Genomic DNA, 12,177 nt, shown 5'->3' with positions numbered 1-12,177 from the left:
GGGTTTAAGGCACCCTGTTATTAAGCTGGTTATTAAGACCAGCTGCCTGCAATTACTGCAGGGTTCGAATCTTGCCAGGCTCAAGGTTGACTCAGCCTTCCATCCTTTCTAAGGTAGGTAAATTGAGGACCCAGTTTGTGGGGGCAATAAGCTGACTTTGTATAAATATACAAAAGAATGAAGGCTGTTGCTGAGCACATTGTAAGCCGCCCTGAGTCTTCGGAGAAGGGCGGCATATAAATCAAATTAAAAAAAAAAAAAAAAGTTGAGGACATCTTGTTTCAGAGTGACTCTGGGAGGCTTACCGCACAGTGTTTATAGTGCTTTATTCTTACTATATTCATATATGTTTTATTCTTTTTAACTTTGTAAGCCGCCCAGAGTCACCTTGTGGTTGAGATGGGTGGAAAATAAAATTTCATAAATAAAAAAAATAAAGCCTAAGTAGTGGAGATATTTAAGATAGAAACTCATGATTTGAGCAAGTGGGATTTCCCTCCTGAGAAATACATGCTGACACTCGAGGGCCAAAGAACAGTCAAATCACTTAAAAAAAAAAAACCCAAAACATTTGAGCGAGTACAGAAATTACTAGAAAGAAATCCAACTCAGAAAGAAAAAGAAAGCAGAGAGAAAAAACATAAGTGAATGTGCATATTGTGCACAGCAGAATGTGAAACAGAAAATTAAACATTTCTCAGCTAAGCTGTATGATTAGCAGTGGAGCCAAGAAGAGGTATTTGGGTGGGTTTTTTTAACCTCTTCTGCAAATGTTTTAATCCTTAATCAATTTTGTATAAATTCAAGGGAAAGCAACTCAACTCCTTTTAAACTCTAACATTAAATCACAATATTACCTTGGGCAGTGATGGCTAACCTTTTCGGCACTGAGTGCTGAAACTGGAGCGTGCACCGGAGCGCTGGAAGAGAGCAGCTGGCTGGTGCACATGCTCACGGCGGAACCTGAAAGAGCAGCTGGCAATGGTGGGCATACCCACAGAGAGGGCTCTGTGTGCCACTTCTGGCATGCGTGGCATACATTCACCATCATGGGCCTAGGAGTTCAGGATGCTCTTAAACATTTAGAAAGCTATTTCTGATGCTAAAATACAAGTAGTCCTCGGTTTACAACGGTTTACTTAGTGACAGTTTGAAGTTACAAAGACACTGAAAAAAGTGACTTATGACATTTTTCACACTTAAGACCACTGCAGCATCCCCATGGCTGCATGATTTATATTCCAATGCTTCACAACTGACTCACATTTATGACGGTTGCATGTCCCGGGGTCATGTGATCACCTTTTGCGACCTTTTGACAAGCAAAGTCAACAGGGAAACCAGATTCCCTTAGCAACCGTGCTACTAACTTAACAACTACAGTGATTCACTTAACAACTGTAGCAAGAAAGGTCATAAAATGGGGCAAAATTCACTTAACTGTATCAGTTAGCAAGAGAAAATTTGGGCTCAATTATGGTCATAAGTCAAGGACTACCTGTATAGAAGATTTTTTAAAAATGTATTTTATTTATTTATTTAGTGCAGCTTTTAGGTCTTTCCAAACTATAAACATTCCAAGGTAGTTTACAGTGAAATAAATATTCTACCATGCCTCATCCATCAATTTCAATAGTTTTAAAGGAGAAAAAGGCTGATAATGTCTGCCTTCCTTAATAGGTCAACTTCAGATAACCAAATAAACTGATGAAAGCAGTGCTAAATGGGGATTGCAGAAGCTTAAGTGCAACTTATCTGAAGAGAACTGTTTGTTTATGAAAGCTGACTTAACAGTTACCGGGAAGATTGCAATATTTCCGGGTATCCATTTTTTTGGCACTGAAAGCACGGAAGTTCAAGTAGGTTTCAGAAGCGGACAGATGACTAGACAAATTTTTAAAAAATTTCTCCACTACGCAGCAAGTGACGTTCCCAAACAACAGCCAGAGCCAATACTGAAAATCAGCAAGGCAGACTTAGAAATTAATAATTAAGTTAACAATTTAGTTAATCCAGCTCTCTATCTATCATCCACCATCCATCCATCCATCCAGTGTGTCTGTCTATCTGCATCAATCTGTCTATCACCTATCTATCTAATCTGTTTCTCATCTATCTCTACCTATCTATCCATCTATCGACAATGTATCTTTCTACAGTATGTCTATCAATCTACAGTATCTATCTATCTACAGTATCTATCTATCTACAGTATGTTTGTATGTATGTATGTATGTATGTATCATATTTTTTTGAACTATAAGACACACCTGTATATAAGACGCACCAAGATTTCGAAGAGGTAAGTAAAAAAAAAAAGTTTTTGCCCTCCCTGGCCCTCAGGAGCACTCTGCAGGCCTCCCAAACCCTCTGCGCGGCCTGTTTTTTGCTATTTTTTGCCTGTTTTTGCAAAAAATGAGGCATGCAGAGGGTTTGGGAAGCCTGCAGAGTGCTCCTGGGGGCTGGGGGAGGGCAAAAACACTGTTTTTGTGAAAAACAGGCAAAAAACGGGCCTGTTTTTTGCAAAAATGGAACAAGTGGGGTGGAGTTTTGGGAGGCCAAAAATGGCTTCCTCTCTTTTAGGGGGAAAAAGGTGCATCTTATACTCCGAAAAATACGGTATCTATCTATCTATCTATCTATCTATCTATCTATCTATCTATCTATCTATCTATCTATCTATCTATCTATCTATCTATCTATCTATCATCTATCTATCTATCTAATCTACCTACCTACCTAGCTACCAACCTACCTACCTACCTACCTTTCTATCATCTGTCTGTCTACCTAACTAATTTTAAGATACTATCTAACTACCTATCACCTATCTATCTCTGTATGTCTGTCTGCTTGCCTATTTTTTAAAAGCCACTATCGATTTACCTATCACCTACCTATCTACCTATCTATATATCTGTCTGTCTGTCTATCTATTTAAGGTACCCTGGGCATCTTCCGAAAGAGCCTTTAAAGCCTGAATATCGTCATGAGAGAAGTAGTGGAAAATCAAAGGCAGAAGAAAGTTTATGTTTACTTCGCTGCCACCCACATCAAAGGAATTCTATAATAAAGGGGACCTAAATGAGCTCCGTCCCGTCCAGTCCAGTCCATGTGCATACCGATTCCTCTCCCGGCAAGCATTTCTCCTCGTCTGTTTCATGGCAGCTTTTATCGTTGTGCTCCAGGGCATCCAAGAGGCCTCCAGGCTGCCTTCTGGAAGAGGATGGGCCCTGCCCATAAGCCACGCACACCCCGGCCTCTCTGTTATCTGAGACAAGAAACAGAAACAGAGCCTGGAAAAAAATGCATTTTGAACACTTTCTTTCTTTCCGTTCTACTAACGGATAGGAAGAGAAAAGAGGAGTGGTGCTAACTTGTCCAATACAGATAGTCCTCGACTTACAACATTCGGTTTAGTGACCATTCAAAGTGACAATGTCACTGAAAAAAGTGACTTATGGCTATTATTCACTTTTGCAGCATCCCCCATGGTCAGGTGATCAAAATTCATATTTTGACTCGTATTTATGACGGTTGCAGCGTCCCGCGGGGGGGGGGAGGGGTGTCACGCGATCTCCTTTTGCGACCTTCTGACAAGCCAAGTCCACGGGGAAGCCAGAGTCACTGAATAAGTACGTTACTAATTTAACAAGTGTGGCGATTCCCTTAAGAACCGTGGCCAGAAAAGCCGTAAGATGGCCCAAAACTCGCGTAACAAAGGTCTCCCTTAACAACATAAAAGTTGGGCTCAAGAGTGGTCCTAAGTCGAGGACTACCTGCGTGTTAAGATATTTAATTTAGTACCTGGAACATTATATTAATATATTAATGGGCCGGGACACAAAATTGTGGTTTTGATTGATTGGAGAGGGCGGGCTCCTGCATGAGGCAAGCTACGTTATGATTGGTTGGTGGGCAAGAAGAGGGAGTTTCCCCTTTTTCCCGCCTTTTTCTTCTGTGTGTGCGCGCGCGCGCATACTATGGATGCTCTTCTCTAATTTACCTCATGATGCAGTGATGTGCCTGATTATCTCATGTACTATAAATATTCTAGTTATATAGATATAAATAGATGTTAAATATATTTATATAAAGCTGCAAGTTCACGTCAGCGTCTCTGCACAATTCCCTGAGAGCAGATATTTGAAGAACTTTAGGATTAAGACTTTTCCCGTGTTATGACTAAGATTTCCTAAGAAAGCTATTTTTGTTTGCGTAAAGAGTTGATAAAATGTATGGCCAGTCAGAACCATTTGTTGCATTACTCAACCGATGGTTTTTTTTCCCTTGCATTTATACACTCGTGACCCTCAAAAGTTGCAACAGTGAACCACAAAAGTCACTAAGTCATTGGACCACAAATAAATTACATGAAAAACCAATGAAGGCAAAAACAATTATCTGTTGCCTTAGTCCAAGAGGTCCTCAAACTTGGCAGCTTTAAGACTTGTGGACTTCAACTCCCAGAATAGCTATGCTGGCTGGGGAATTCTGGGAGTTGAAGTCCACAAGTCTTAAAGCTGCCAAGTTTGAAGACCTCTGCCTTAGACTAATGGCGGTAGAATGACCATTTGCAGCCCACTGCTGAGCTGGGTACACAAGCAAGCAGTAGGCATTCCTTGAAAGCAGCACAATTGTGAGGTGTCCTGGGTTGTTTTCTCAGCTGGGTTGTTTTCTTGCAGACGTTTCATTACCCAACTGGGCAACCCCATCAGAAGGGAGGAGGGTTTGAGAGGGAGGAGGAGGAGGAGGAGGAACTAGGCAACCTCATCAGTGTTAGAAGGGAGGAGAGTTTGGAGGACGACGACTGTGGAGTCCTTGGTCCTCTCTGAGCTGGGTTGTCTTCTTGCAGACGTTTCATTACCCAACTAGGCAACCTCATCAGAAGGGAGGAGGGTTTGAGGAGGAGGAGGAGGAACTAGGCAACCTCATCAGTGTTAGAAGGGAGGAGAGTTTGGAGGAGGAGGAGGAGGACGAGGACGACGACGACGACTGTGGAGTCCTTGGTCCTCTCTGAGCTGGGTTGTTTTCTTGCAGACGTTTCATTACCCAACTAGGCAACCTCATCAGTGTTAGAAGGGAGTAGGGTTTGGAGGAGGAAGAGGAGGAACTAGGCAACCTCATCAATGTTAGAAGGGAGGAGGGTTTGGAGGAGGAAGAGGAGGAACTAGGAAACCTCATCCGTGTTAGAAGGGAGGAGGGTTTGGAGAAGGAGGAGGACGACGACGACTGTGGAGTCCTTAATCCTCTCTGAGCTGGGTTGTTTCCTTGTAGACGTTTCATTACCCAACTAGGCAACCTCATCAGTGTTAGAAGGGAGTGGGGTTTGCGGGGAGGAGGAGGAGCAGGAGCAGGAAGAGGAGGAGGATTGTAGGGTCCTCTGTCCTTTCTTAGGTTGTTTGTTTTCTTGTTAGACGTTTCATTACCCAACTAAGTAACATCATCAGTGCTAGAAGGGAGTGGGATTTGCGGGGAGGAGGGAGCAGGAGCAGGAAGAGGAGGAGGATTGTAGGGTCCTCTGTCCTTTCTTAGGTTGTTTGTTTTCTTGTTAGACGTTTCATTACCCAACTAAGTAACATCATCAGTTCTAGAAGGGAGTGGGGTTTGAACTGATGATAATACCCAGTTGGGTGATGAACCAGCTGGTCTCTGGACCCAGCTGTTTTGGCAAACTATCGTCCAGTTTACAACCTTCACTTTCTGGCGAAGGTTGTTGAGAGTGTGGTTGCGCGACAGCTCCCGCAGTACCTGGGTGAAACCGTCTATCTAGATCCGTTCCAGTCTGGCTTCAGGCCTGGGTACAGCACGGAAACGGCATTGGTCGCGTTGGTTGATGATCTCTGGAGGGCTCGGAACAGGGGATGTTCCTCTGTTCTGGTTCTATTAGATCTCTCAGCGGCTTTTGATACCATCGACCATGGTATCATGCTGCACCAGTTGGAGGGGCTGGGAGTGGGAGGCACCGTTTTATGGTGGTTCTCCTCCTATCTCTCCAACCGGTCGCAGTCTGTGTTGGCAGGGGGGCAGAGGTCGACCTCAAGGCACCTGGTTTGTGGGGTGCCGCAAGGGTCGGTCCTCTCACCTCTCCTCATGTGAAGCCGCTGGGTGAGATCATCTGTGGTTTTGGGGTGCGGTGCCATCTGTACGCTGATGACACTCAGCTGTACATCTCCACCCCAGACCACCCCAACGATGCCCTTGAAGTGATGTCCCGGTGCCTGAAGGCCGTGCGGGTCTGGATGGGGAGGAACAGGCTCCGACTCAACCCCTTCAAGACTGTGGTTGCCGGCGTCCCGATATAGCCAGCTGGTGCCATCGCTGGCTATTGGGGGCGAGACATTGGCCCCCACGGAGAGGGCACGTAACTTGGGTGTCCTCCTGGACGCACGGCTGTCTTTAGAAGAGCATATGACGGCCGTGGCCAGTTGCCAAGCATCTGAATTTTGATCATGGGGATGCCACAATGGTCGTTAAGTGTGAAAGAAGTTTCTAAGTCACTTTTTTTCAGTGCCATTGTAACTTTGAGCAGTCTCTAAATGAACTGTTACAAGTTGAGGATGACTTGTACATGTTTCCTATTCTCACATGTTAAGGAAAGGAATGTACTGACCGATCCGCTTCCTTTTCAGACTAGGAACATGGTCCTCCACCACGTTGGCTTTTGTCCCAGTAGGGAATTGCTTGCATGGAACAAAAGACGACGACGAAGAAGAAGAATCATTTTCTTTGGCAGTGATAGTAGAAGGAAGATGACGAGGAGGTAGCGGACCTGGCATCTGTACAGAAATGAGAAACATCATGTTACAGGGAGACCATTTTCAAATGGCCAATACAGGTAGTCCTCGACTTACCACAGTCCACTTAGTGACCGCTTGAAGTTACAACGGCATTGAAAAAAGCGACTTATGAACGTTTTCCCACTCTTACGGCCGTTGCCGCATTGCGACGGCCACCTGGTTCAAAATTCAGACGCTTGGCAACTGGTTCATATTTATGACGGTCGCGGGATCCAGCGGTCACGTGATCCCCTTTTTCGGCCTTCTGATACGTAAGGTCAATTGGGAAACCAGATTCACTTAACAACCATGTTATTAACTTAACAATTGCAGCTGGGGCAAGAAAAGTTGTAAAACGGGTCAAAACTCACTTACAAATGTTTTACTTAGCAACAGAAATGATGGGCTCAATTGTGGTTGCAAATCGAGGATTACCCGTAGTCACAATTTTGGGAGGTGGGGGAAGGTGTAGTAACAGGAGAGAGCAACGTCAAATGGATGATGTTATACCACATATTAGCTAAGCCAGGATATTCTGTCCTTCGAATTCAGAGGGCTGCTGTAATCGTTGGCAATGGGGCAAGAGGCTTGAGAAACTCTAAAAACTCCAGAAATCTACATTCTGCATAGTCTAAGACAGAAGATGCCACCGCTGTATAGTTATTGTCTCTGGTTTCTTGTTTTTGTATGCTTTCACGTATTATTACACTCCCCCAGAGAGGGCCTCCTCAGGGTGCCGTCCGCCAGGCAATGTCGGCTGGCGACCCCCAGGGGGAGAGTCTTCTCTGTGGCGGCACCCGCCCTCTGGAACGACTTCCCCCTAGAGATACGCACGATACCAGACCTCCGGACTTTTCGTCGGGCCCTGAAAACTCATTTATTTCACCTAGCCAGACTGGCTTGATCTCATCCGTTACGGTTTTAATTTGAAATTGGTTTTAATTGGGTTGTTTTAAATTGTGGGCCGAAATTATTTAATTACCTTTTAAACTGTTTTTTAAATTTTGTATGCTCTGTTTTATCTCGGCTGTTCACCGCCCTGAGTCCTCCTGGAGAAGGGCGGTATACAAATCAAATCAAATCAAATCAAATCAAATCAAATCAAATCAAATCAATCAATCAATCAATTATTTTAATACATCAGTTATTATGTATTCTAAAAACGTTCCCTTGAAAACTGCTTTGAGAAGCTTTGGCAGTAGAATTGTTATGTATGCATGCATGCAACTACATCTTGGCAGTAAATATGAATCTCTCCTTTATAAAATATAATGACCGGATATCTTGCAATTAAGTTTTGTTACAGAAGAGTTGGAAAGGAATTTGGAGGTGTTCTAATCCAACCCCGTTCAAGCAGGAGACCCTACCATTTCAGATAAAAGGCTTTCCAGTTTTTTCTTAAAAACCTCCAGTCATGGGGCACCCACCCATTCTGGAGGCAAGTCGTTCCACTGATTAATTGTTCTCACCGTCAGGAAATTTCTCTTTATTTCTAGGTTGCTTTTCTCCTTGATCAGTTTCCATTCGTTGCTTCTTGTCCTGCCTTCAGATACTTTGGAGAATAGGTTGACCCCCTCCTCTCTCTGGCAGCCCCTCAAATACTGGAAAACTGCTATCATGTACCCCCTGGTCCTTCTTTTCTCCAGACTGGCCATATCCAATTCCTGCAATTGTTCTTCATATGTTTTAGTCTCCAGGCCATCCTAGTTGTTCTTCTCTGCGATTTTTCCAAACTCTCAACATCTTTTTTGTAATGCGGCGACCAAAACTGGATGCAATATTCCAAGCTGAATTTCCATAATTTCAACTGTGAATGCAGGTTAATCTTCCTGGAGTGATCACGTCCATCCTGAATTAACTAGAGAGGTTTTGGGGGTGGGTGGGGGCGCTAACATTCACCATTGTACTGAGCTTTGTTGTTTGTTCAGGCTGGTTCTCTTCCCATTGCTTCAGGGCTGGAGTGAAGGGGTTAGGGAGGGGGGTGTAGAGATACCTGGGGTATTGTAGCCAAAACAAAATCCCTTCCCATGGGAATCGAGGACATTGGTGCAGATGTTCGAAAGGTGGAGACTGAGGTCACCTAGCAACTGGACTGTATGCTGATTTGACCATGTGACTGGAGACTCTGGGCAGGGCGGGGGGAAGTGGCAAAGTTTGACTTTTAATTGGGTGGAAAACCAGTGGGAACTTAAAGCCGGTTTTCCACCAGGAACTTGCCAATTTGATATGTCCCAAAGGAACGTTATTTGAGCAAATTGTCTGCCTTGGAGTTCTTCTTGAAGGGGATGTATTACTTGGAACCCTGACAAGGAGGAGGGGGAGGGGGAGGATGATGACAATGATGACTGTGGGGTCCTTAATGCTCTCTCAGCTTGTTTTCTCGCAGATGTTTCATTACCCAAACTAGGTAACATTATCAATGCTAGCCTCAGTGGATGTTACCTAGTTTGTTAATGAAACCTCTGCAAGAAAATCACAAAGTTCAGAGAGCATTAAAAACCCCACAGTTCTCCTCCTCCTCCTCTCCATAAACCCTATGCCAGCGGTGAAATCCTACCGGGCGAACCGGTAGTGATAAAAACAGTTCCCCAAACTGGTATTTCCGACAATCAGCTGTGCTGCACGATTTAAAATCTCTAGAAAGCAGGAAATCCTGCTTTCTAGTGAATCTAGATTGTGCAGCATAGCTGTTCCCCCCCCCCTCGCTGTTATACTTACCTTCCAAAGCCTTTTTCCACACGTTTGGCGCATACTACGAATGCTCATAGTGTGTTTTTGGTACGCACTGCGCATGCATTTAGCTCGTACTGTGCATGTGTGCGCAGTACGTGTTTGGCGTGGACTGCACATGCTTGTGCACAGAGTGTGCTTGGTGCACTGCACACATGCGTGGCCAGCAAACTGGTAGGAAACCAGTTCAGATTTCACCACTGCCCCATTCCCTTCTGGTACTGGGGCATTAGGGTAATAATTCATCTGCAAGAAAACCACCAAGCTCAGAGACCGCCAAGGACCCCTCATGTCAATCTCATTCCAAAATCTCCTGCGATTCCTCCCAGATACTCTGGAAGGTATCCAAACGCTTTTGTTTAAAAAGTTAATAGGTCAACTTCCTGAATTAACAAGGGGTCAAGATTCTAAAAAAAGTCTGTGGGCGAATGCTTTAAATGACTGATGTACTCATCAGAACACTTCCTCTGATAATTGGGAGACTTTCTTTCACCACCATCCCCCTCACGTGTTGCTGTTTTATACTTACACACTGTTGGAGAGTACGGAAGAATTGAGAAACGTCCCTGATGGCATGTCCAAAGTTTTCATAGGTTTTGACGTAAGGGCGGATCCAGGAGGGCAACTGGGCTCTTGTCTCAGTCTGTGTGAACCTGTTGAGAATGGAAGACTTGTAGTCAGCCTTGACAAAAAGATTACAGGTAGTCCTTAACTTATGCGCAATTGAGCCCAAGATTTCTGCTGTTAAGTGAGGTATTTATTAAGTGAGTTTTGCCCCGTTTTGTGACCTTTCTTGTCACAGTTGTTAAGTGAACCATCACAGTTGTTAAATTAGTAGCAATCTTTTGATTGCTGTCTTTAGAAGAACACTTGACGGCTGTGGCCGGGAGGTCTTTTTATCAGGTTCGCCTGATTCGCCAGGTGCATCCCTTTCTGGATCGGGACTCGTTAAATACGGTCACTCATGCCCTCGTCACTTCATGCCTGGACTACTGTAATGCTCTCTACATGGGGCTCCCCTTGAGGAGCACCCGGAGGCTCCAGCTGGTCCAGAATGCGACCGCGTGGGTAGTTATGGGAGCAGCATGGCGCTCCCATGTGGCTCCCCTCCTGCGCGAGCTGCACTGGCTCCCTGTGGTCTTCCGGGTGCGCTTCAAGGTCTTAGTTACCACCTTTAGAGCGCTCCATGGCTTAGGACCAGGGTACTTACGAGACCGCCTTCGGCCACCAATAGCCTCTCACCGCCCAGTACGCTCCCATAGAGAGGGCCTTCTCAGGGTGCCGTCAGCCAAACAGTGTCGACTGGCGGCCCCCAGGGGGAGAGCCTTTTCTGTGGGGGCACCCACCATCTGGAATGAGCTCCCCCCAGAGATATAGAAGATTCCGGATCTGCGCACTTTCCGCCGTGCCCTCAAAACATTCCTGTTTCAGCAGGCCAGCCTGGCCTAACTTTCCCTTTATATTGCTTTTTGATTTTATTTTAAACTGGGATGTCTTGAATTATCTAGGACCAGAGTGTTTAGTATATTTTAATTGGTTTTTTTTTTTTTAATTAACGTTTGTATTACATGTATTTTTTATCCTTTGCTGTTCACCGCCCTGAGTCCCTTAGGAATAGGGCGGTATATAAATTTAATAAATAAATAAATAAATAAATAAATAAATCTTTTAAGTGAATCAGGCTTCCCCATGGACTTTGCTTGACAGAAGGTTGCAAAAGGGGATCACGGGACCCTGCAACCGTCATAAATATGAGTCAGTTAAAACGGTCCTAAGTCACTTTTTTCAGCGCTGTTGTAACTTTGAACGTCACTAAATGAACTGCTGTAGGTTGTGGACCACCTGTACAAACATATCCGATCTCTATATTCAGTAGGTGAGAAGAAAGAAGTTAACATTAATGGTACAAAATTCTACTGGAAGGGAAGTTTCACCTGTGGTCGCAGAGGAAAATGGCACCATAATCTTGCCGATGTCGGATAACTCTTCCAATAGCTTGGTTCACGGCACGAGAAGCCTGCTGTTTGTACCAGATATTTCCAGACAAACACTAAAACATGGCGGAAAGAATACAGCTTTATTTTAAGAGTGTTGCGTTCTGTTTTTGATTCCCAGCCTTTTTTTTTAAAAAAGTAAAAGACCAAACACGGTTTAAAAAATTCACCCCTGCTCCCTCTTACGAGAACACCCATGTCAGTGTCTTAATCTGCAGTTGGTCAGAACAGGGGAAAGTTGCAGGCCCCATTCTGGGAAATTAACTACCCCAAACAAAATCCCAATTAAAATAGCAACATAAAAGAGCTTATCGTGTATTTAATCTATGCATCATTCCTTCTAGACTGCAGACAGATGAGAAGGCCAGGATTTACTGATAGGCGTTTACAATATTTGAAGTGAAAAATAAGAACGTCTGTTTCACATGTTACGATGCCAACAGCAACTATCCCCCACGCAAAATCTTACCCAAATGAAGAATGTCTGAATGTTTCTGAGCTCAGTTTAGTCTGTTTAGAAAGCATCCAGCAACAGTGCCTGTAGCCTAAGAAATCTGGCTAGAAATCCATTAAAAAAAGACTAGAATCCAGGTTGATCAACTCAAAAACAGGCAGGATACTTCTGACGGAGTCCAAAGAGACCGTTGCAAGGTCAAAATGAAATGATTTGGAAG

General features: G+C 44.3%; 1 protein-coding gene across 5 annotated transcripts in view; it reads right to left on the bottom strand.

Annotated features, from left to right (window-relative positions):
* Window positions 1-12,177, bottom strand: part of RTEL1 (regulator of telomere elongation helicase 1) — a 207,794-nt gene that overhangs the window by 39,032 nt on the left and 156,585 nt on the right. For all 5 annotated transcript variants that reach the window (XM_087890974.1, XM_087890976.1, XM_060684364.2 and 2 more), the window contains exons 24-27: window positions 11,444-11,559; window positions 10,039-10,162; window positions 6,614-6,779; window positions 3,123-3,271 (exon numbers count right to left, since the gene is read on the bottom strand). In XM_087890974.1, coding sequence (XP_087747100.1) covers window positions 3,123-3,271; window positions 6,614-6,779; window positions 10,039-10,162; window positions 11,444-11,559 — 555 coding nt within the window. The remainder of the gene's footprint in view (window positions 1-3,122; window positions 3,272-6,613; window positions 6,780-10,038; window positions 10,163-11,443; window positions 11,560-12,177) is intronic.

The sequence above is a fragment of the Pantherophis guttatus genome, chromosome 3 (genome assembly GCF_059756535.1).
Source record: "Pantherophis guttatus breed Tessera chromosome 3, ASM5975653v1, whole genome shotgun sequence".
NCBI lineage: Eukaryota > Metazoa > Chordata > Lepidosauria > Squamata > Colubridae > Pantherophis > Pantherophis guttatus.
This window is presented reverse-complemented; position numbering and strand designations above follow the sequence as displayed.